General features: G+C 37.0%; 3 protein-coding genes and 1 pseudogene across 4 annotated transcripts; 2 read left to right on the top strand and 2 right to left on the bottom strand.

The window, feature by feature from the left end:
• The first annotated feature begins 998 nt into the window (after nucleotides 1–998).
• On the top strand, nucleotides 999–3,990 carry LOC108846887 (transcription factor E2FA). 2 transcript variants are annotated; one of them, XM_018620070.2, is made up of 13 exons: nucleotides 999–1,346; nucleotides 1,530–1,725; nucleotides 1,862–1,921; nucleotides 2,004–2,178; nucleotides 2,274–2,328; nucleotides 2,406–2,458; nucleotides 2,548–2,598; nucleotides 2,692–2,740; nucleotides 2,840–2,905; nucleotides 3,001–3,077; nucleotides 3,177–3,417; nucleotides 3,502–3,571; nucleotides 3,661–3,990. In XM_018620070.2, the coding sequence occupies exons 1-13, from the start codon at nucleotides 1,143–1,145 to the stop codon at nucleotides 3,756–3,758; spliced, it is 1,395 nt and encodes a 464-aa protein (XP_018475572.1). In that variant the 5' UTR covers nucleotides 999–1,142; the 3' UTR covers nucleotides 3,759–3,990. The 2 variants fall into 2 exon arrangements, with proteins under 2 accessions (XP_018475572.1, XP_018475573.1); XM_018620071.2 differs by having other exon boundaries at nucleotides 1,000–1,346; nucleotides 1,536–1,725.
• LOC108846888 (HVA22-like protein j) lies at nucleotides 3,964–6,155 on the bottom strand. The gene is made up of 9 exons (XM_018620072.2): nucleotides 6,017–6,155; nucleotides 5,817–5,931; nucleotides 5,663–5,725; nucleotides 5,444–5,542; nucleotides 5,074–5,130; nucleotides 4,909–4,972; nucleotides 4,694–4,828; nucleotides 4,531–4,617; nucleotides 3,964–4,437 (listed from the first exon to the last, which is right to left on the bottom strand). The coding sequence occupies exons 3-9, from the start codon at nucleotides 5,692–5,694 to the stop codon at nucleotides 4,138–4,140; spliced, it is 774 nt and encodes a 257-aa protein (XP_018475574.1). The 5' UTR covers nucleotides 5,695–5,725; nucleotides 5,817–5,931; nucleotides 6,017–6,155; the 3' UTR covers nucleotides 3,964–4,137.
• A 666-nt stretch (nucleotides 6,156–6,821) lies between these two features.
• LOC108846387 (casparian strip membrane protein 1-like) lies at nucleotides 6,822–8,494 on the bottom strand (annotated as a pseudogene).
• A 10,837-nt stretch (nucleotides 8,495–19,331) lies between these two features.
• On the top strand, nucleotides 19,332–20,348 carry LOC108845353 (glycine-rich protein DOT1). The gene has a single exon (XM_018618575.2). The coding sequence runs from the start codon at nucleotides 19,393–19,395 to the stop codon at nucleotides 20,143–20,145; it is 753 nt and encodes a 250-aa protein (XP_018474077.2). The 5' UTR covers nucleotides 19,332–19,392; the 3' UTR covers nucleotides 20,146–20,348.
• The last annotated feature ends 2,214 nt before the right edge of the window (nucleotides 20,349–22,562 follow it).

The following is a 22,562-nucleotide window of genomic DNA, read 5'->3' as shown; positions in this document are numbered from 1 at the left end:
GTCCGTTTCCTTCCAGCAAAAACAACAGTATGGTGTCTCCTCCCTGTTTCTTCCGGTTCCTGTTTTGTCCGAGTTCTGGTCAGCCATCAATTCCGGTGGTCTGTTTTTGGAGCAACAACGCGGTGGCGGATTTTGATGGCGCCGTGGAGATGCGTCTAGTTCAGGTTTTTTTTTGGGAGATGGAGGTTCTGTCAGCTCCGTCGACGCCGGCTCCTGTTTCCGCGACGGGGAAGCTCTTTCAGATCTGCCGTCGTCGGCTCTTGTCTCCGGGGTGTGAAGGTTGTCTATGCCTTGCGCCGCCGGCTTTCGGCTCCTAGTTTATTAGGGTTTAGATTTGTGTCTCTATTTTTCTTTTTTCTTTGCGTTTCTTGGTTTGGTTGTTCGTGGTTTCGGTAGAGGTGGAGAAAGGTCTCCGGTGGTAAAGTGGAGGTTGCAGGCGAAGCTTTCTCTTAGGTGTGTGCTTTCAACGGTGGATGAAATCTCGCTGCGAATGCTCTCTCTGATCATAGCCACCCAGGATTTCAAAGTGCTTGCGGTGAGGATGTTTGGAGCTGGTGAGCTCTGGTTTGATTCCGGTGAACCAAAGTGTGGTTCTCCGGTGGTAGCGAGTAGCGGTGGTGGTGCGACGGCCTGCGAGACGCGTGTCCCTCGGTGTGGAGGTGTGAACCCGTGTCCGGTTCTTTCTTCCAGATTAGATCTTTGCGGCGGCTGCACCATGGGAACATGATCGTTAGGGTTTTCGAGTTTGTTGGGCTGTAGGCCCGTTTCGATTTCTAAGTTTGGGCCCGATGTGTTCGGACTTTGTAATTTGTTTTTCTTTGGGCTTAGGCCTTTTCTAATATTAAAAACTTGATAGGAAAAAAAAAATTAATTCATGCGCAGCAAGCAGGGGTGAATCTGAAAAATTAAAAATTATGGGGGCAACAAATAGAAACAATACAAAAATTTCTTCTTTTTTTTTTTTTAATTGTCGTCGCTCCGACTGTAGCCTTCCCTCCACATCTATTACCCAAACATAAAACTCACTTCCTTCCCTCGTTTTCTGCTCTCTCTTCTTTCTCTCACTAAAACCCTCGTTTCCCCTTCTCTCTCTCTCTTTCTCTCCTCCAACCTCCGTCTCTTTTCTCGCCGCCCTGCGATCCATGTCGAGCGGCGTACGTTCTTCTCCGGGACATTCTCAGCCGCCGCCACCATCGTCATCATCCAACCCTGTGGTCCCACCAATACGTCGACACTTAGCGTTCGCCTCAACGAAACCGCCATTCCACCCCTCTGATTACCGTCGATTCGCCCCTTCCTACCTCACCAACAACGGCGAGGAGGACGCCGTCGTTTTGAGATCTCCTGTGAGTTTTCGCCTCTGGTTTAAAACTGGTTTCGATTCCTCAATTTTCCAAAAACCCGGTCTGGTTCACATATGTTCATTAGCTTAAGATGGATTAATGAAATTGGTCTGGTTTATATGTTCATTAGCTTAAGTTATAATGTATACTTGTGAAATGATATAGAGAAATAAATGTGTATACAAGGTGCAGTCACGGAAGAGGAAGTCGATGATGGATGTGGTTACTACTACTACTAGTTGTAATAGTAATGGATTCACGAGCTCCGGTTCCACTAGCATACACAATACTCCTCTTTCAGCTAAAAGAGGCAGAGTCAACACCACCAAGTCAAAGACCAAAGAGACTCACTCACTTCCCCAAACACCCATCTCAAATTCTGGTAAATTAAAGATATTTTGTTTTGCTGCCTCTTCGATTGTATACTTTTGTTTGGATTTTTCTTTTCATGCCTTGGAGCAACAAGGAGTTCAAAGAGCTGATTTTTTATTTTTTATTTTTTATTTTCCTGATAAAAGTTGTAGGTTCTCCTGCCACACTAACTCCTTCTGGAAGCTGCCGTTATGACAGTTCTTTAGGTGGTTAATTAAACCCACTTTATATATATTCATGTTGTGGTGGATTTGAAGATGCTGATATTTAAAACTCTGTTCTGTTCAGGTCTCCTTACAAGAAAGTTTGTGGATCTAATCAAACAAGCGGAAGATGGGATGGTGGACCTAAACAAAGCGGCAGAAACATTGGAGGTGCAGAAACGACGTATATACGATATCACAAACGTTTTGGAGGGGATTGATCTCATTGAAAAGCCTTTCAAGAACCGGATTCTTTGGAAGTGAGGATCTTATGATATTATAATAATATGCTTTATGCAGTTCCAACCGAATATCATGTAAAAACTCACTTGTGGATCAATAAAACTTGACACAGGGGAGTTGATGCTTCGAGGCCTGGCGATGTGGATGCTGAAGTATCTGTCTTGCAGGTGCGGTCAAGCAGCATGTACTTACTAAAGTTAGAATCTGGCTTTGTTTGATTGGTGATCTTGTTTACTCCTTGCAGGCAGAAATTGGAAACCTTAACCTCGAGGAGCAAGCGCTAGATAATCAAATCAGGTTTCATAGAGTTCATTTAGAGAGTCATGAGTTCTTGTGATTCGTCTTCTCAACCAATGCTGACGTTTAATAACTTTTTTTTTTGTCAGAGAAACGGAGGATAGACTAAGAAATCTTAGCGAGAATGAAAAGAATCAGAAGTAAATATCTCCTCCGTCTATCTATTTTGTAATGAGATGGTGCTATTTTTATGATGGATGGACACTTAAACCAATCTGTTCCCAATGTTGCAGGTGGCTTTTTGTAACAGAAGAGGACATCAAGAGTTTACCGGGTTTCCAGGTCTGTCTTTCCTATTTCATTTAGAACGTATGTCGTATGTCAATCCCAAGATTTATCTTGTTCACTTACATGTTAAATCACACGTTGCGTTTCCCGCAGAACCAAACTCTGATAGCCGTTAAAGCTCCTCATGGCACAACTTTGGAAGTCCCGGATCCAGATGAAGTTAGTCTCTTTCAGCTACTTTGGAAGCCATCTGCTCTATTCATCATGAGATGCCAAATATTTATGATAATATATGTCACTGATGTACATGATAGGCGGGTGACCTCCCTCAAAGGAGATACAGGATCATTCTTAGAAGTACAATGGGACCTATTGACGTATACCTTGTCAGGTATCTTTTTTCTTGTATAAAAACATGAATTGTCTCAAAGTTAAGTTGAATGAAGACAATATGTCATAGCAGTAGTACTTACATGTCTTTTATGTTTAGCGAATTTGAGGAGACGAATGGGAATATTGAGCCACCAGCATGCTTGCCTATTGCTTCTTGCTCAGGATCTACAGAAAATCATGACATCGAAGCCTTAGCTATTGATAACACAGAAACTGCCATTGAGCATCAGATGTCTCAAGATCATAATGCACATGCTCAACCGGGCGATACCTCTGACCTTAATTTTTTGCAGGAGCAAGTAGGAGGAATGCTTAAGATTGCTCCCTCTGACATCGAAGTATGCCATCTTCCTGCTTATTTTAAGATACTTTTGTTATGCACACATGAACTTACCAAGTAGTATTGGTCTTGTATTTTGCAGAATGATGATACAGACTACTGGCTTCTCTCTAATGCTGAAATTAGCATGACGGATATTTGGAACACCGACTGTATCCTTTGTTGTCTCAAAGACTGTTTCCCTCATATAGCTGTTCAATGTATTTGCATACTAATACACAATCCTTAACTCTTGCAATAGCTGGTATCGATTGGGACTATGGAATAGCTGACGTGAGGACTCCACCACCGGTAATGGGTGAAATAGCTCCAGCTGCTATTGACTCCAAACCAAGATGATTGCAAGAAGACCAAACACCTTTCCCAGCTTCTGATCCAGATGTGTCTCTTCACAGCAATCCAAGGAGGAGGGAGCAGATACAGAACGCTTGTGAACCAGTGGCAGGTGCGTTCCATACAATTTAGCGTTAAATTATGATTCATTTGTCGCTGGAGAATGGTCGTGTAACGAGTGACAATGTAGAGAAACTAATGGAAGTCAAAATTGAACACATATTCTCTCTGGATTAAATACTTCTGATTCAATTTACAAGACACACAAGAACAAAAAAAACAAAGGCAATCTGTTTTGTTTTTTTCTCAAAACATTTCACTTTTTCCCCTATATATGGTTATACCAAAGTTGAAATGTTATCTCAAGTCACGATTATGTACGTTACTATGATGCGGCCTGAGACCTGGAGTTAGAACGGCGAAGCTTAGCACGAGCATCGGTGATAGGTGATCCCGGAAGTGTATCGGGAATGTTGTTGACTCCTTCGTCTCCGTTGAATGGTCCAGCCGAGTCTCGGCCTGGTGTTTGTGGTGGTGTCGGTGGTGGCCACTTCCTCCCCCTGCTCGTTTGCTTCTCTAGCGATCGCGACGCAGATAACGTTTTGTTCAGCGGTCTTGGTGCTGGAGGTGAGTGCGGATCACTCTCCGTCTCCACTGGTGATCGTGTTTTCACGTCTACGTTCGGCTTCACACAAAAAAAGGTCAAACATTATCAAGTAGTACAGCCATATGTGAACTGAAAGAGACATGTTCTTATGGTAGACGAGTTATATAGTACCGCCTTGTTAGCTGCGGCTGCGGTCGAGAACAGAACCGATTGGGCGAGTACGTACTGAAAAGCCTGCATCAGTGTAGACTGACCAGCCTGTGCTTGAATATTAAACTAATGTTATTACAATGTCACATTTTAAAACAATACATATTCAGTATGAAGAAAGGACCTGGGCAAAGTTGTGGAAGTAAAAGATGAAAAAGTCCCAAGCTCTAGCTCGCAACTCCATAATCTTTCTGTCAATCTCTGTCTCATGTTGAGCTATGTATGGCTTCAACAACGTCTCATACACATGTCTCGTTCCCTTCATCCAGTTATTTTTAGTAACCAATATTTCATTGTTACGTATCATTCAAACTAATGACTTCTTTAATTACCTATTACCTTCGTTTTAGGGTACCAGAGATATACGAAGAATACCACTTTCATTTCTCCGTACAATGGTAACCTGTAAATAATAATGAATTTTAGATATTAAAGAAACAAATGAATAAAGTATTTTTTTTTTACAAAACAGGTGAATTGGGTCATGAATAAGATGTTTCTTACCATGAGATAAATATATCGCCAACCCTCTCGAACGATGAAATTAGCGCCAACAGTATCCTAATTATTCAAATACAAATGCTTGATAAAATAACATTTTCCACTAGATAGTGATATTAGGCATGAAACGTGCATTCCATAATTTGGACAAAGACATTTCTTTTATTAAAGTTTATTTATACAAGTTACATCAACCTTAACTGGATGTTGTTGTCTTCTAACTTTTTAAAATCAAACAATCCCAAAGTTAAAACAAATCTAACTAACTTTCACCAAACTAAATTCAATTTGCCCATTGCAACAAATCTACACATGTACAAACTACAAAGGATTATAAGGATAAATAAATTAAAAGGATGAGATTTATAAATACCAGTATTGGCACCAAAATCTGAGTTCCTCAATATCAACTTTGTTCTTCTCCACCGTTTTAAAGCATTCAAAAGCTGGGTATGTGTACCCTAATATTAATCTGCCATTATCACCATTTGAATTTGATTATATATATTTCATACATTAATGTATCTAAAACAACAAAATATAATGAACCAAATGGATAACAGAGAACACGATATGGTAGGGCAAGACATACACAAGGAGTCTGATGATGAAATCTCCCAACATCTTTGACCAATTCAAGAATTATTTCCTGTTTCTATTCATCACAAACATAACAGAACCGATTTCACACTCTTATATCACCCGAACCAATAAGTTATTTTAGCAGAAAACAAATGTTAACAAACCTATTGAAGAAAAGATCAAAGATGTTAGGAAGATGTCGTCCTCGAATGAATTCTTGGACGTATGAAGAAGAATGGAATTGCTTTTCTTTCTCCTAGGAACCCAGAAGGATCAAAACTGGAAATTTGATCAATATATGCTTATTGGTTCTGAATTTACTTCAGAAAATCAAAGAAAATGCATTTATAAGTTAGTAACAAACCTAAATAAGCGGAGAGGGTTAGCAAAGAAAACAAAAACTTTGAAACAAAAAACAAAAACACAAGATGGAAGAGGACAATGTTTATGAAGACGCGTGAGTTCTATAATTGGATTAACTTGGGGTTTGATTTGTTCTAAACTCGATTAGACAAAAAAGTTCAATGAAAAAAGTAAACGGTTTTAAATTTCTTGGTACATACGGTACTTGAATCATGGGGGTGCGAGGACCGGGTTTACCGTTTGACCGTTATCTACAAGATTCGTCTTAAGGATATTCCCGTAATTTATGTTTCCCGACGATTCGTTGATATATACATGTCTAAGCTTCGTATAAATTATACAAATAATACTTTCATCCTCCTGCCCTCAGGAAAAAAGGAGTTCAAACTTTATAACATACTTAAATTAAACATTAAAATATACTGTAATTTCCTGAAATCTTCATCTAGCTTCTTTTAACCACGTTCATCACTAGAAATAACGTACGTATATTGATCTTAAAAATGGTTGTGCAACAGTAAACTTTTCCCCTTTTGGATAAACGAGACACGTAGTATACTTTGAAATTGCTCTTAATCACACTTTGTGTTATCTGACCTTTTTGTAAATGATTAAAATGTTCATCACTTCTTTGTTTGGTTTTATTCATCGAATCCACCACTTTTTATAACATAAGACTAACTTCAAAATTTTCAGAAATGACACTGAAGAAGATTTTTGATTTATAGTCTAATCAAATTGAGACCAAAAGAGAAGGGATGGTAAGATGAACTACGGCCTTTAGCTTTAAGATTAAGCTTTCAAGATGAACCAAGACAAACTTCTTTATAAAATACATGAATTCCGGTTACATTTTACACACGGACCACACCTTAACAATACCATATATCTATCATCTCATCTTACACAAAGCACACAAAACAACACAACACAAACATATACATGCATAAAATTTCAGATCAATGCCTTTTTAGGGCAATGGCTGAGATGACAATGAGAAGGATAAAGAAGACAACCGAGATAGATGCAGCTACAACTGCAGTACTTGCGGTTTGGCAGAAGTCTCCAAACTGCTGACAAATGGGGAGCCAATTGGTGTTTGAATTACCATATGTGCTAGGTAGACAATTGATGCTGCCGCAGCAGATGCTGATGTGGTAAGCGTCAAGATTACCTTGAAGTATACATTAACCGAATGAGTTAAATGAACTAGTTAAATAACCTCTGAGAATATAACTATATATAAGGAAAATTACAGTGTCGGAGATGAGGAGGATGAGCCGGGGCACAACCGCTAGTGGTCGGACAATAGTGACGATTGAAAAGGGAAGTGAAAGTACGAGATAGCTGGCGACTATGGCTATGGCTATCACAAAGAACCTTCCAAAAGATTGATACAATGAAACCTCTATAAATTAATAATGTTGGGACTACACCAAAACTATAATTTTTTATTAATTTATAGAGATTATTAATTTATCGAGATACCAGTTGAACCAAAAACTCAATTTGGAACTATGAAATTATATTAATTAATAGAGATATTAATCTATCGATTATTAATTTAAAGAGGTTATACTGTATTTAAATATTTCACTAAGTTATTAATACAAGTTTACAATAGATTTCCACACAATTTAAAATAAGGAAAATATCCAAAATAACAATTTTAAAAAGTCTATCCCAAAATAACACCATACTTCAAAAATAACATTCATTTAATAAGAATTGTTTTTAAAACTATTATAACTCTTAAATCTTCATCTCATCTCTATTATCTACCCCTAAATACTAAACTTGAAACTACCTTAGTAAACCCTAAACTTTAAAACCAAATATAAATTTAAATTGTCTTTTTAAATTTTTAATATATAGATGCTATTTTGGAATAGCATAAAGAGGAAATACATAACCCTAACATGACTTTACTTTATAAGTTAAAAGAGGAAATTTTTATAATATATATAACCCTAACATGACTTGAAGTACATATAAGTTATAACACGATGGTTTAAGAAAAATTGAAAAGTAAATTAGTTTAAAAACTATAACCGTAGAGATGTACTGTATAGGCATTTGTTGTGTAATTAATAATCATATGTTAAGAAAATGAAAATGGACTTACTGAAACGTGGGTAAGTCATCGTAACCTGCTTGGAACTGTAAGAACTGAGTAAAGAACGGAAGTGTCTCCTCGGCGGTGAACATGACAGAGGAAGCCCCGATGGTGATTCCAATGGCCGCCAAACGGAGGAGGAAATCGAATATGGCCAAACCTCTCTTGTAGCCGCCTCCTGCGGCGGCTGTCACAAAACTCTTCTTCTTCTCGTCCACTACGGCATGGCTTGTACTTTTGGTAACGGTACTCGGCTCGCCTATGTCAATGGTGGTGGACTCTTTCGCCATTATCTCTTGCAGTTGGGATTTAAAGAAAGAAGAAGTGTGTTTGTTGTTTGTGTATTGAAATATTTTCTACTTGTGGTGAGAAACTAATGAAATGTGGACGAGTATTTATATAGTCCTTATTAGGAGTAGTGGTTGGTTAGGACTTAGGAATAATCAGCTAACTCGTGATGAGCCTTTTTAATTGTTTAACATCTAAGTTAATTTAGTTGATTTGTTAAGGTCCGGGAAGAGGAGTTGTTGCTTCTTACTTTCCCCACTTAACTGAGTCTTGGCTAATAATTCAACACAAAAGAAAGCTAAAAATATCATATACTAATGAATCATTGGTAGGTACACAAAATGGACTTTTTAATAACCTGTGATTTATGCTCATTTTAGTTGCAAATCATACGACCGAATTTTGTTGATTGAATGATTAACTACTTTCAAATTATATGGTTAATTTCTAGAAAAGAACTGATCTGTCATGTGATTATTCCTGAATTTCGTTGAAGATCAATATTTTCTTCTTTTTTTTGTTCAATATTGTCAATTTCTTGAAGATCGATTATTCTGGCTCTATACTTGGACCATAATTGGCATCAGCATTACCAACACTAGATGATATGGCATGTCCGTTAGAGTTAAAGCCCAAAATCCATCCAGCCCAATTCCAAAATGATTTTTTTTCAGCTGCCCATCTTCGTTAAATTAAATGGTGGTCCAATGAACCGGATCTGATCTATATGAAAAAATATGTAATCTCTCCTTCTTGCTTCTTTTGCTAGAGCATCTGTCCGTCCATTCATGTTTCGGGAAATATGAGACAGTCTCACATCTTCAAAATCATCTTAGAGACTCTGGAATATTCCGATTTTTGTCGCGAATGCTGGCCACTCCCACAGGTTTGTAATCATGTCCACCAGGTCCGTGCAGTCTGTCTCGAATCTTATCGTAGTTATCCTCATGTTTCTCATACATAAAACTGCTCAGAGTAAACTTTTCATCTCAGCGTGTAAAGCTGAGAGGCTCCTGGTACATGCCCTTAATCCAAAGGATTCAGAACCCTTTTGATCCTTGAAACTCTACCCTAAGCCATTAACGCTATCATTATCAATCCATGAAGCAAAAATTTAGATCTACACAAATTTAAGTGGTGATCTATTTAGAAAAAAAAAGTGAAACATAATTTTTTATGTTTTCTGACCAAAAAATTTTATGTTTTCCCAAAAAATCTCTTTTCATATGTGTTTTTATCTTTTCTTCTATTTCACTCATTTAAATTAAAAAACAATTTTCTTTATCAAAATTGAAAAGAATAGTAAAAAGTTAGAAATTTGTTTTGTTATTAAATAATATTGCTATTTGGTAATATTCAAATCTAATAAATAATACTTAGATTCATTTGATTTGTAATCTATCTTATTAAAACAGAAACATTACAACTTTTTCTAGGTGGATTTTAAAGTTGGACCTTATGTAATTAATGCTATATTAATCTATTTATTATTAGACATGTCTTTTTATAAATAATTAATATCAATCATTACCATAGTTTTTCCCTTCTTACCTTATTATTATATCCACTATGCATGTTTCCTTATATTGCATATATTTTACTATAAGCTAGATACATTCACTAGCATATTATACTATAAGATATATTATTAATAATACATCTAATAACATATAATGCTATACGACAGATTAATAATAATACAATATATTATATGTATTCATTAACTTGCATCTATCAATATTAGCAATACTATGAAGACGACAAATTCTATACTTTGAACATATAAACCATGATATACTAATTTATAACAAAAATGATATTACTGTTACAAAATTAGTTTTTATAAAAATTATTTATAGTAGCAATTTGTTATATAAGATAAATTTAATCAAGACCCAAATCTTTTTTTTTCCTGTTCAGAAAAAAAAGAAACTTACGAATATATACCATTAAGTTAGCCAAAAAAATTTCGAATAAATAGTAAATCTCATCAAACCAAAAAATGAATTAAAAATATAACAAAAGATATTATGTTTGAAATTTAGCTCACCGGGTCGGGTATAAATCTGTTCATTTCAGGTATGAGTTTTTCGAGTTCTCAACATTTGGATCTAAGTAGGTATTTGATTTTTTTTGTCCGGATCGATTTTTTTTTGTTCCAGATCATTCTAACTTTTTATATTATAAATCTTAAATAATATACAACATATATATATAATATGTGCATCAAAAGATAAATCCGCGCATGCGCGCGGATCATGATCTAGTTTAATATTATGAAAAAACAGTCATTTTTTAATCATCAGTCACCGCACGCCCAACTTTCTCTCAAGTTTTTTGGTTAGTCGGCGTCTGGAACAGCCAAAATGGAATCATTCGTTATTCTTTATAAGGTTTACTAGTATTATCAACTTACACTTTGGTAATATCATCAGCCAAAAAGTTTCAAAAAGTATCATCATCCAACATGCACTGACAACCTACATAACGTGGATATAATTCCGAGTATATGTTATTATAATGATTTTAGTATTGGAGATATGTATATTACCAAAGTATTCCGAGTATGTTATCATAAATCAGTAAAATTGTGTGTTTTAATGCTTTATATAAGTGTGTGTTTCTGTATATCTTTCATAACAATCATAAGCCTAAGCTTATTTGTCAAAAGTTTAGGATAATAAGACATGCACTCGCGAAACAAAGTGAAATGGTTGGGTCCACTTTTATAAGTATAACTTTTTCCATTGCGGCCACCGCTTTCACATTCGAATGGTATTTCGGTTTGGTTTTTGGTTCAATTCGGTTAATTGATTTTAGTAAAACTATTAATTGAACTCTAGACATAATTTGATTTAACTTAATTTTCTTTTACGTTTGATTAAGTCAATTTGATTCAGTTTTTAAGTAGTTCGGTACTATTAGCTTTCGGTTTGATTGCATGTCTAGTAACTAGTAAATATAAATTATGAGGTTTTTACAAGATGTGAATATGATTATTCTGATGAAACCTATATTTGACCTTTATATATATTTATTTATACACTGTCTTAACATATAGGAACAAAACAAAAAAGAAGAAGATAGGAATATTCAGTCAAAAAAAAGAAGAAGATAGGAATAACACGAGATTGGAAAGTATTTTCCTTAGTGTTGCTAATTTGCTGGATGGCACATTTCATTGGCATTGCCAGAGCTATGATAATGAGCATTTCACATGGTCATATATTGCTAATATAGAAATTTTATTTTGTAAAACGTTCTGGATAATAGAAATGTATTGATATTCTACAAATGGCAGTTCAAAGTTTATTCATGTTAAAGATACTAGAAAAATCACATCAAAATAACTATTAGTTACATGGTGTTGTCAAAATAACTTTAAACGGAGTTTTATTGTCAAAAAGTTTACTAAACTGTTATTGGTGGGTATATATATGAATTTTCTATGGTGTTGACAAGCGCAGTATAAACACATGGTTATTTATTTCATTTAACTATGAAGAGCTGATTAGCCTGTCGAAGACAAGGGTGTATTGTAGAGAATAATTTTTCTGCCTTTTGTTAGTATATATCTAGACATGATCGTTGATGTCAAAAAATAAAATAAAATGAAGACATGATCTTTACAAAGATCACCAGAGATATTAGAATTGTTCTTAAAAATAAACAAAGTAATTATAATAGCAACTTTTAGCAAAAAAAAAAAATTATAATAGCAACACAAAGTCACGTTTGTTGTGAATGTGTGTGTCTTATTAATGTCGAATATGAACTCCTTATATAGGGACAACAAGATGGGCCACTAATGGACCAAAGCCTACTAGTATCTTTTGGATAAACATCCACCTGAACCTGTCGGTTCATAACACTTCCCTTGGATGTTGAATCCATCTTGAGTTCGCCAGATACCAAATCCTTTTTGGGCTCGTGATACACTTTACCAATTACTTGGTGTTGCCTCATTAAAACCTTACCAGGAAAACCCAGTGGGACAAAACTATGGTGAAGGAAAAAGAGTACAACATGTATCACTTCCCCTGATTTGTACCTCCGTATATGCTCTTGAGGTTGGCACATGAGTAGACTGGTGGTAACTTCATGGGCGCCAAGTCTCTGAGCTGGTCTTCTAATGTGCACGTCCTGGACTGATAGAAAGGTCTCATGGACGTGGTGCTGTTGTAGACATGGTAAAGAAGCCGGTTGACATGTCTTTGGTTGGACTCGTACTTCTTCATATTTGTTTTCCAACGTGTGCATACTGCTTGTTTGAGAACTATCCATGTATGGATCCAATGTTATAACCTGTATCATAATCAAAAACAAAACCAAGCAAACACATCTTTGGGTTTGGTTAGTATAAAATAATCTCAAACATAATAAAAGGATATTTCAATTCTGTCCCATTGCCTTTATATTTGGACATAGCTTAAGCTTAGTTCAAAGCTCATGTTCGTATGTGTATAACAAACACATCAAGGCAAGGCGCCAATGGCACCTTTGGCAAGGGACATGTATGGTTTTATTTCCAATGCCTCATGGTTTGATCATTTAACAACATATATGATCATACTGCACTTTGAAATTATTTAGATGTATAGTACTAAGTTTAAACTTAACAATAGTTTCACTTGTGAATATTTACATCCGGATGTGCCTTGAGTCTTTTCTAGACCAAGGAAATATGTCTCTGTCCAATCTAGGATCAAAGGATCCGTGACCTATCTTAGGTGGTCTCGTGACCATGTTCCTTCTTAGAACAAAGTGGGTCAGTACTTGGACCAAGTGAAAACCATTCGACCATGGGTCTTACATTGGCTTGTATCCAGACTAAGGTACAACTTCTTTGTCCTTCTTATGACCTAATGAGTCTATGTCCGGATCTAGGGACTATGGGACTATGTTACCATACAATGGGGCTAGCCATATTTATATAGTAAACATTTAGATTCAATGAACCTTATAGACTTCACACAATGGTTCATGCCTAATGTTTTGTCATCTTTTATATATGCCTTATTGATACACAAGGATTTCATCTCTAAGTATATTTAAGATACTTACTTTGTAATCCCAAACAATCTTTGTTTGTCCCAAAACTTAATCTTTCCCAAAACATTCATTTCAATGCTTTCTTTAGATAGTCTTTTGGGAAGTGTCTCCAGAGGTTCCTAGGATATTTTCTTTAGATCAAAATATTCTTGTATACTCTAGTTCTCGAGAACTTTGTTGCTTTAGACAACTCTATATCCTCTGAGACTTATATATATATTATCCAGTGGACTTATATAATTAGGCGGTTTACATCCTTGAACCGCAAGTATAAGTTTTTCTTTCTTATGTGCCAGACTTATCTAGGAATCTCAATGTTTGTTGCATCCACCATAAGGAACTTATCTCCTGATAATTGATTCCTGGTCTTTGTGAGATCCTTGTGCATATGGTCGTGCCTTATACTTGGCTATCTCACCATGTTTAATTTCTTTTACTCACAAAGAATCATTGTCCAACTGGTTTTCTGTCTAGAGGTGTCCGAACTATAGGACCAAAACCTCTCTTTCTTAACTCCACGTCTTCTTATCCATTTGATCTTAATCTCATGTTGAATGCATTCATCTATGGACGTGGGTCTCATGATCCTCATTGATCTCATGATCTTTAAGTGCTACATTGCGCATTGTATATTGTTAACTTCGAGTACTCGTTTGTTCCTTTTGTGTCCTAGACATGACATAACTTTATTGAGGTTTTATTATGACCTTTAATACCCTGAAGCTTGGCGTCCCAAGCATCATTAGGTACCTTAGATACAACCATATCTTATGGTTTCCTCATCCGTGGCCACGGCTTTTAGGTTTGTCCATCTTTGGATCGACTATGTCTAGGAGTCCCTCATCCACGGTTTCATTTGCACCTTTCTATATTTATCCGAGGGATCTTATCTTTAGAACTTATTGATCTAACTTGTTTAGATTCAGTAGCAACTTGATTGTGTTCTATTGAACATCAAATCTTATTTGGTGCATTCATAGCTGGTAAAATGACTTAGTCATTCTATTCGGGTCAGGAATCTGGCAATTGTATTAAGCTAGCTTTTGTATAAACTTTATGGACTTCTAGAACTCATTCTAGAGTCTGAGGATCTTGCCAATATAAGGATGTTTTGATTCCATATAATTTTCTATTATCCAGCTTTCCCTTAATGTTGGATGTTCAGATTCACTGAGGTGACTATCCGTGTACCTAGGCTTTAATCAACTTGTCCGTGGATAGCTCAAGGTATTTAATAACATGGGGAACTTATATAAAATGTATCCAACATCTATTCCCATCCTCTCATCTTATATTTCTGTGGTGGAGCGATAGAATTTATAAATGGCACTTCTTTATGTGCTAAGATGAGATGTGTCTGGCCTTTGACCCGGTTTAGTCAATGGGATGGGTATCAATGTTCACTTCTGTGCGTGTTTGTCCATGTAGAATAAAAGGTGGGTTTTTATTCTTATCCTTCCCCCATGGACATATCATACATTCTTAAAATACTTTTAGAATGTGAATCATGTAAAGATATGTAGCCTTTTAGGCGATTTTTCTTTTTGTTCTTGTCCTTTCATTATGAATATTCGTGTCCACATTGAGTCATGAGATGAATTCTACATTCTCCATGATCATATAATGTTTATCAAACCCTTTTGGGACGTGAGCACTTTAATCTATATTCACTTGGACGTTTTGAAGTAACATGTTTTCCTTTATCCTTAATTTAGTCCGAATGGGATAAGACTATCTTTGTTCTTGTGAACTCTTTGATGTTTCAATATTGTGTATGTCCATGTTACATGGAGTGATTAACACTTACCCCCATGGACATATCATATTTGGATACTTTTAGATGTGAGTTCACTTAGCTTTTACCAAGACTTGTAGTCTTTGCCATCATACAATCTTCTTTTGGGCGGTTTCTCTTTAAGGAAACACTTTGTTTCTTTTGCCCATGGATTCATTATGAAACTATCCATTCATTAATTCTTAAGTCTTTCACTTATAAGAATGATTATTGTACACGTCCTCTCTTTGTGTACATAGCCTCAAATGTGAATACAATGCACACGACCTCTATATTGTACACGTCCTCTCTTTGTGTACCTTTGAGGCAATAGGATATTTGGTCGTAGATTTTGTGTCTTAAGATGTCTGTGGTTTGATCCACTGTACATCATAAGGGTATTCACATGAATGGACGTTTTGTTTATGATATAAAAGCTTTTATTTATTGATTCTTTCAAAGATAGCAACCAAATGAAGTGAATAATGTTTAAAAGAAAAATAATAAGGTGTGAAATAACTAAGTAAGAACACTAAGGGCTTGATGTCGAGTCAACATGTCTTACTCCATATGGTGATTTATTCTCTTATGCTTTGTTGGATCATCCTTTCTTGTGATCCATACGATCACACTTGTCATGATCCATGAGAACATCTTTGACAATTTTCCTTCATCTTTCTGAACCATCTTAGCTTTTTTTTTAAAGCTTTGCTGATAAAGAGTAGCTAGATACTTAGGAGTTCTGCATCTCTTAGCCAAATGGTTGTCCATTCCACAATTATTGCACAACTTAGACCATCCCCCATGTCCATATCCTCTCTTGACACGGTTGGTTTCTAGATCAGCCCTTTCGGCTGGTAGTGAATAAGCTGGTGGTAATGGAGTTGGCCTCGTAAACTCTCTTTCAATACTGTTCATTAGCAATTCATGATTTTGCTCAGCTTGCAACAATCTTGCTATTAGAGATGTATAGGTAGTGAAGCCCATTTCTCTATATTGTTGTAGTAACAATAAGTTGGTAGGGTGAAAGGTGGAGAATGTCTTTTCCAACATATCTTCATCAGTCACTACCTCACCACATAGTTTCATTTCGAAAACTATTCTGAGTAGTGCAAAGTTATATTCTCCCACAGATTTATAGTCTCAGAATCTGAGGTTTATCCATTCTCGTAAAGTTTTGGTATGTATAACCCCTTGGATATAATTTCTATTATCTAGATTTGTCCAAAGCTTCGAGGGATCATCGGTCAGATGTAGACTTTTGAGTTTTTCACAAATATGATGGCGAGTGTTCAGGAGTTCTCTTGCGATGCTATCATCTGTGATGCATTCACTGAGTTTATTAGACTCAAGTGTGGTTTTAATATCTTGTGCCCATTGCACATATTACAAGTAGTTTTCTCCTGAGATTATGATGGAGGAATTCGACATCTGAAATATTTAGTGTTTCATAGCTTAGACCTTAGTAATATGTTCTGAGGAACTGATTTTAAAATCTAATTTTAGAGAAGTTTTCCATAAAATTCTATAAAATGAAATTCCAGAAAAGGAAATTTCTATAAAAATAGAAACTTTTTTAAAATGGAAACTTTCTAAAAAATGGAAACTTTCTATTTTTGATTTGGTCTATCAACCAAATTAGGGTTTATAATATCGATTGGTTTAGGGATTTATAAACTGATTTGGTTTAATGTTTTCACAATTCGGATTTGGTTTTTTTTTTATAAGTTTCATAAACCAGTTTAGATTAGGGTTTAATAGTCGGATATGGTTTAGAGGGTTTCATAATCAGATTCGGTTTGGGATTTTATACAAGTTTTAAAATTTCATGAACTTTAAGGTTTGTTTATTAAACAAATTTATTATATCAAATCTAGCAACCTAATGATTCAATCAACCAGGGTATACGAGTTCTCTAAAGTTCTAATCTCAACCTCAAACATTTTTATAAAAATCGGATAATTCAAACAATTAGGGTTTGATGACTTACCTTTGGATTAACTCGATCTGCTCCTTGGTTTCTTTGGAAATATTAACCTGATCTTACTGGGATCCTTTGTTTTCCTTAAACAAATTTATCAAAAAAATATTTAGTAAGAATAAAAATAATGGGCTGTAAACAAAACTATAGACAAAAGTTTGCAGCCTTAGATTTATTTCTGATTTTGACGGTGCGGCTTGTAGCTGTCGTAGAGAACGCTTCTGATCACGGATTGAGGTGAGGTCTGCGGCGTTGGATTCTACTCTTCAATAGCTTCAAATTGATATGTCGCACGTCTTCTGGATCGTTATGGTTTGGGAAAACGATCGATTTGAAGTTGAGTCAAAATTAGGGTTCTTGTGCAATTGACGGCGCGCACTAAAACAGAGCTTGGCGAGGCGTCTGAGATCTGATCAACGCGAGGTTTCCGGATATGGATTCTTCTCTTCAAGATCTTCAATTTGGTATGTCGCACGTCGTTTGGATCGTTATGGTTTGAGAGAACGATCGATTTGAAGTTGCGTCAAAATTAGGGTTCTTGAGAAATTGACGGTGCGTACTAAAACAGATCGTGCCGGCGCGTCTGAGATCGGATCCTCGCGAGGTTAGCGGCGCTGGCTTCGTCTCGTCGCGATCTTCAGATTGATAGGTGGCTCGCCGTCTAGGTCGTTACGGTTAGGGAGATATGACCGTTTTAAGATGCGGCTAGTTTTTAAGGTTTTTGGTGACCTACGAATTTTGCTAGGGTTTTGAGCTTAGCTCGTGCTGATAACGTGTTGTGAATGTGTGTGTCTTATTAATGTCGAATATGAACTCCTTATATAGGGACAACAAGATGGGCCACTAATGGGCCAAAGCCTACTAATATCTTTTGGATAAACATCCACCTGAACCTGTCGGTTCATAACAACGTTAAAATTTTGACTCCTATGTCTGAAAAATAACAATTCAAACAAAAGAAATAGTAGATATCCGGAAGCTAATATAAAAGACATTACGCGCCTATATTAGTAAATCTAATTATTATTCTTTTGCCAAAAGATATAGTAAACCTAATTAGGTTTGTCCAACGTTTATGTTTTTTTTTGGTAACCTTTTTTCATCCAACGTTTATGTTAAAGAAGTATAACCGAATTCATCCATAAACTACTTAACTCCAAACCTATGCTCAAATATAATAAACGAGGTATCGTGCTATTGCAAACAAGTTGGTCATATTCAGAGCATAGCAACATGTGTAATTATGTTTATGCAACATTCATATAAATTGCATTGTAAAATTAACAGTAAGGAGTCACTAATAAACACACGTTGTCAGGAATTGATTTTAAAATGTTAAAGTTAGTGTAGACATACGAGTGAGTCAGATATCCATAGAGAACAATATGATAATATGTAGATATTAGGTCTCATTCATTCACATTTAGTAAAATTAATTATGATTATATATGTCATTTTGCAATATGGGAGACAACCAAACATATACAACAAATACCACTACTTAGTGATAAGTGAATCTGAAATTAGTAGTGTTTCGTTATTCACGCATATATACTGGTATGTGATAGTGTGATACATAGATAAAACTCACAATTAATGTAAAATACGTTGATTAAAATATATCGGTCACACCAGCCTGCCATTTATAATCGTACAAACTTCTTAAGACTTTAACTCACCGATAATCCACAGAATACGTTGGTGTAGCTTAGATAGCAGTTAGCATCTCCAGCACCATGTCCTCAAAATTCTAGATGGGAAATTATTTCAACCACCATGATGAGATATGGTTATAGCTTGTAAAGTAAATTTTGCTGGGTCATTTTGTACCTCTGTTACATAACTACATATTGTGGTTCCAACATATTGTTAATTATCCACAAAAGATTTTATGTAAAAAGAAATAGTTTTTTTTTTGCTGACATGTAAAAAGAAATAGTTGTAACACAGAGCAACATAGAATAATCATAAAAACTTAGAACAATCATATACAGTATCTACACATGATGAAATTGATAGGTTAGGTTTGAGGCCCAACAAGTGAACTTTAAAACATTCTTCCTATGTGCAGCAAACGCGCTTGAGTCTCATGACATGCCTATAAATACGGACACATTCTTAAGCAAACTCATCTCAGTACAAAATATTAAGAAGAAAGAGTGAAATATGGCTAATCGCAACAATATTTTAGTTTTATGTTTCTTAATAGGTTTAGGATTATGCTCTGCAAGATCACTTCTCACCTACTCTGAATCCGAGGCTGAAGTCGCTTCCTATGGCGAGAAAAGTAGTTTGAGTGTTGGTGTTGGTGTTGGTGCTGATGTTGATGTTGGCGTTGATGTTGGTCTTGGTGGTGGTGGTGGCGGAGGAGAAGGAGGTGGTGCTGGATACGGTGGAGCTGGTGGACATGGTGGAGGAGGAGGTGGTGGACATGGTGGTGGTGCTGGCGGAGGTGGCGGTGGTGGTCCTGGAGGAGGATCTGGTTATGGAGGTGGAAGCGGTGAAGGTGGTGGAGCTGGATACGGAGGTGGAGAAGCTGGTGGACACGGTGGAGGTGGAGGAAGCGGAGGAGGCGGTGGTGGAGGAGCTGGCGGTTCACATGGAGGTGGATACGGTGGTGGAGAAGGCGGTGGTGCTGGAGAAGGATATGGAGGTGGAGGTGCAGGTGGACATGGAGGTGGTGGAGGTGGTGGAAAAGGAGGCGGTGGAGGAGGAGGCTCTGGCGCCGGTGGAGCTCACGGTAGTGGTTATGGTGCCGGAGGTGGAGCTGGAGAGGGATACGGTGGTGGCAGTGGAGCTGGAGGACATGGTGGTGGAGGAGGAGGTGGTGGTGGTTCAGGAGGTGGGGGAGGTTATGCTGCAGCTGGATCTGGACATGGTGGGGGTGCTGGTAGCGGAGAAGGCGGTGGTGGCTATTGACTGTGATATCATATCTCTGTGGAGCGTAAAGTCCAATGAGTGAAGTGTCACATAATACTCGTATAAGAGATCATATATATGGTAGCAAATACACAAATCATCTTTAAAATAAGCCGGAAAAGGGCTATCGTTGAAGTTTTTAATTGTACCAATGTTGTATACTACTTCGTGTGTATCAAATTTTTATATATGGGGATGAAGATTTAATATAGAACTCAAGCAACACAATATTAGGTTTGAAAATTATGTGTCCAATGTTTTAAAAACCGGACCGGACACCGACTCGGCGTATTTACTGGTTGATTGGTCGGACCGGTTCAACCGGTCGAACCGGGTTTTTTATTTATTATATATTTTAATATATATACATATATATATATATATATACACATACATATACATTTATATATTTATAATTAATCATATATAAAAAATCTGATGAATAATATCTAAAATAGCATTATAAAACAAATAAATAAGTAATAAGTTAATAACTAAATCTTGAATATAGTGAACTAAATGAAAACATGGCAAATTAAAAAAAATATATGTTGGAGAATGATAAAATATCTCAAACTTATTCGACTATATCATCTTGAGAAAATGGCAATAGCAAAAGAATAATATATTAGTATGTTATATTAAACCTTGTGATTAAACTGTTAAAAAGAATTACGTTACTTTTTTTTTTTTGAACTTAAGCTTTCAAATTTAAATGCAGAAAGAAATAAAATATACAAGCCCATGCCAAGGTTTTGTTTTCTGGAGCCCAAAAAACCCAGTTAGAAGAGACACATATTTTAGATCAAATGGGTCAGGAGGCCCAAGAATTAAAGATGAAAAAGAAAGGATGGATCGATAGTAACGATGGAGGAGGAGGACAGATGAACCGACGAGAAGAGAGCGGTTGATCAAGCCAGCCACTGTTGCATCAGTTTCGAAGAGACCACCGGGCTAATGGAGCGTAAAGAGGAGATTTTGTATCTAACTTGCCTTTCCAAGAGCCTTGCCACCAAATCAGCCGGACGAAAGCTCTGGCGATGAAGCCTTGCGTTCCGTTCCTGCCATAACCAATAGATACATCCCTGCCAGCAGATGCGAAGCAGCATTCCTTGTGTAGACCGCGGCGTAGTTGATTGAATCTGAGACAGTACTTGATCCCAGTTCCTCTCCGGGAGAATCCCACAGCGTCGAGATAGGGGCTCCCACACACTCCAAGAGTAGTCACAGCAGAAGAACAAATGATCCCGGTTTTCATCAGACACGTTACAGAGTAGGCATAAAGGAGTTGTTTGGTGTCCCCATCGCATTGTCCTATCCTTAGTTGGGCAGCGGTTCAGTACAAACAACCAAGCAAGGAAGCTGTGTCTCGGAATCCCACCCTTATTCCATACCGAGTTGAACCAAGGTACAATTGCTCCTTCCTCACATAGCTTTGCGTAGATAGTTCCCGTGCTGTAGCGTTCACTGATTCTGCCATCTATTTCCCATTCGTAATAGTCGGCTTGATCATTGAGCTGAGTAGTAGTAAGATGCACATGGAGGCTTACTAGTTGGTCTGATCTTGCAGGAGGGAGGAGCCAATTCCCATTAATGCAAAGAGATGCCAAGGAAGCATCATCAGGAATCCCAAGGTTTTGGTTACTTCTTAGGCCTAGAAAGGTTCTAAGAGGTCCAAAGGGGGACCAATTGTCACTCCAGAATTGACAAGACAAACCATTCTGCACTCTGAGTTTGATCCAGCCATAGATGGAGGTGCTTAGCTTGAGTAGCTTGTTAACCTGCCAAGAGAACCGCTGGCTGGGGGGCGTTATCCAAAGGTTGCTTAGAGAGCCATCCAATACTTCTTCAACGAACCAAGCCACCCACACAGATCCCGCTTGGAAGAACAGGAGCCATATCAGTTTGAGACAGCAAGCTTTGTTCCAGATCGCCAGGTTTTTTATCCCAAGTCCCCCTTCTCTTTTTGGTTTGGTTACTACTTCCCAAGATACTCTTGCTGAGTGATGTTTTTCAATATCCCCTTGCCACAGGAAAACACCACAGAGCGAGTTGATGCGCTTGACACAGGCTTGAGGGAGAATAAAGGTGGAGCACCAGAAGGTAACGTACTGGTAAAGAACCCAAAGGCATTCCCGTACTAAACTGTATTAACTCCGCTTCTCTCTGCGTTAGCCCAGACGCGAAGAATGAAGACTTTTGAACACTCACAGCAAGGCCTGACCTTAGCTCAAATTCACGGAGCACCTGCAAGACAGCTTGAACCGAATCCAGGGAGCCATCCATAAAGATTAGTAAATCATCTGCAAAGCACAAATGGGTAAGTTTTGATCCCCTGCATTTATCATGATAGTTAAACCTCATTTCCTGCGCCGCCTTGTTTAGCATAAGTGAGAGAGCATTCATCGCAATGAAAA

This window comes from Raphanus sativus, chromosome 3 (assembly GCF_000801105.2).
Source record: "Raphanus sativus cultivar WK10039 chromosome 3, ASM80110v3, whole genome shotgun sequence".
Lineage (NCBI taxonomy): Eukaryota > Viridiplantae > Streptophyta > Magnoliopsida > Brassicales > Brassicaceae > Raphanus > Raphanus sativus.
This window is presented reverse-complemented; position numbering and strand designations above follow the sequence as displayed.

Bases quoted from the DNA above. Each gene is read 5' to 3' on its own strand.
- LOC108846887 (XM_018620070.2), top strand. From the start codon at position 1,143: ATGTCGAGCGGCGTACGTTCTTCTCCGGGACATTCTCAGCCGCCGCCA. The intron at 1,726-1,861 runs GTAAATTAAAGA...TCCTGATAAAAG, and splicing joins AACACCCATCTCAAATTCTG to TTGTAGGTTCTCCTGCCACA. The intron at 2,329-2,405 runs GTGCGGTCAAGC...TACTCCTTGCAG, and splicing joins CTGAAGTATCTGTCTTGCAG to GCAGAAATTGGAAACCTTAA.
- LOC108846888 (XM_018620072.2), bottom strand. From the start codon at position 5,694: ATGTTGGGAGATTTCATCATCAGACTCCTTGT. The intron at 5,131-5,443 runs GTATTTATAAAT...TTGAATAATTAG, and splicing joins AGATTTTGGTGCCAATACTG to GATACTGTTGGCGCTAATTT. The intron at 4,829-4,908 runs GTAATAGGTAAT...AACTGGATGAAG, and splicing joins TCTGGTACCCTAAAACGAAG to GGAACGAGACATGTGTATGA.
- LOC108845353 (XM_018618575.2), top strand. From the start codon at position 19,393: ATGGCTAATCGCAACAATATTTTAGTTTTATGTTTCTTAATAGGTTTA.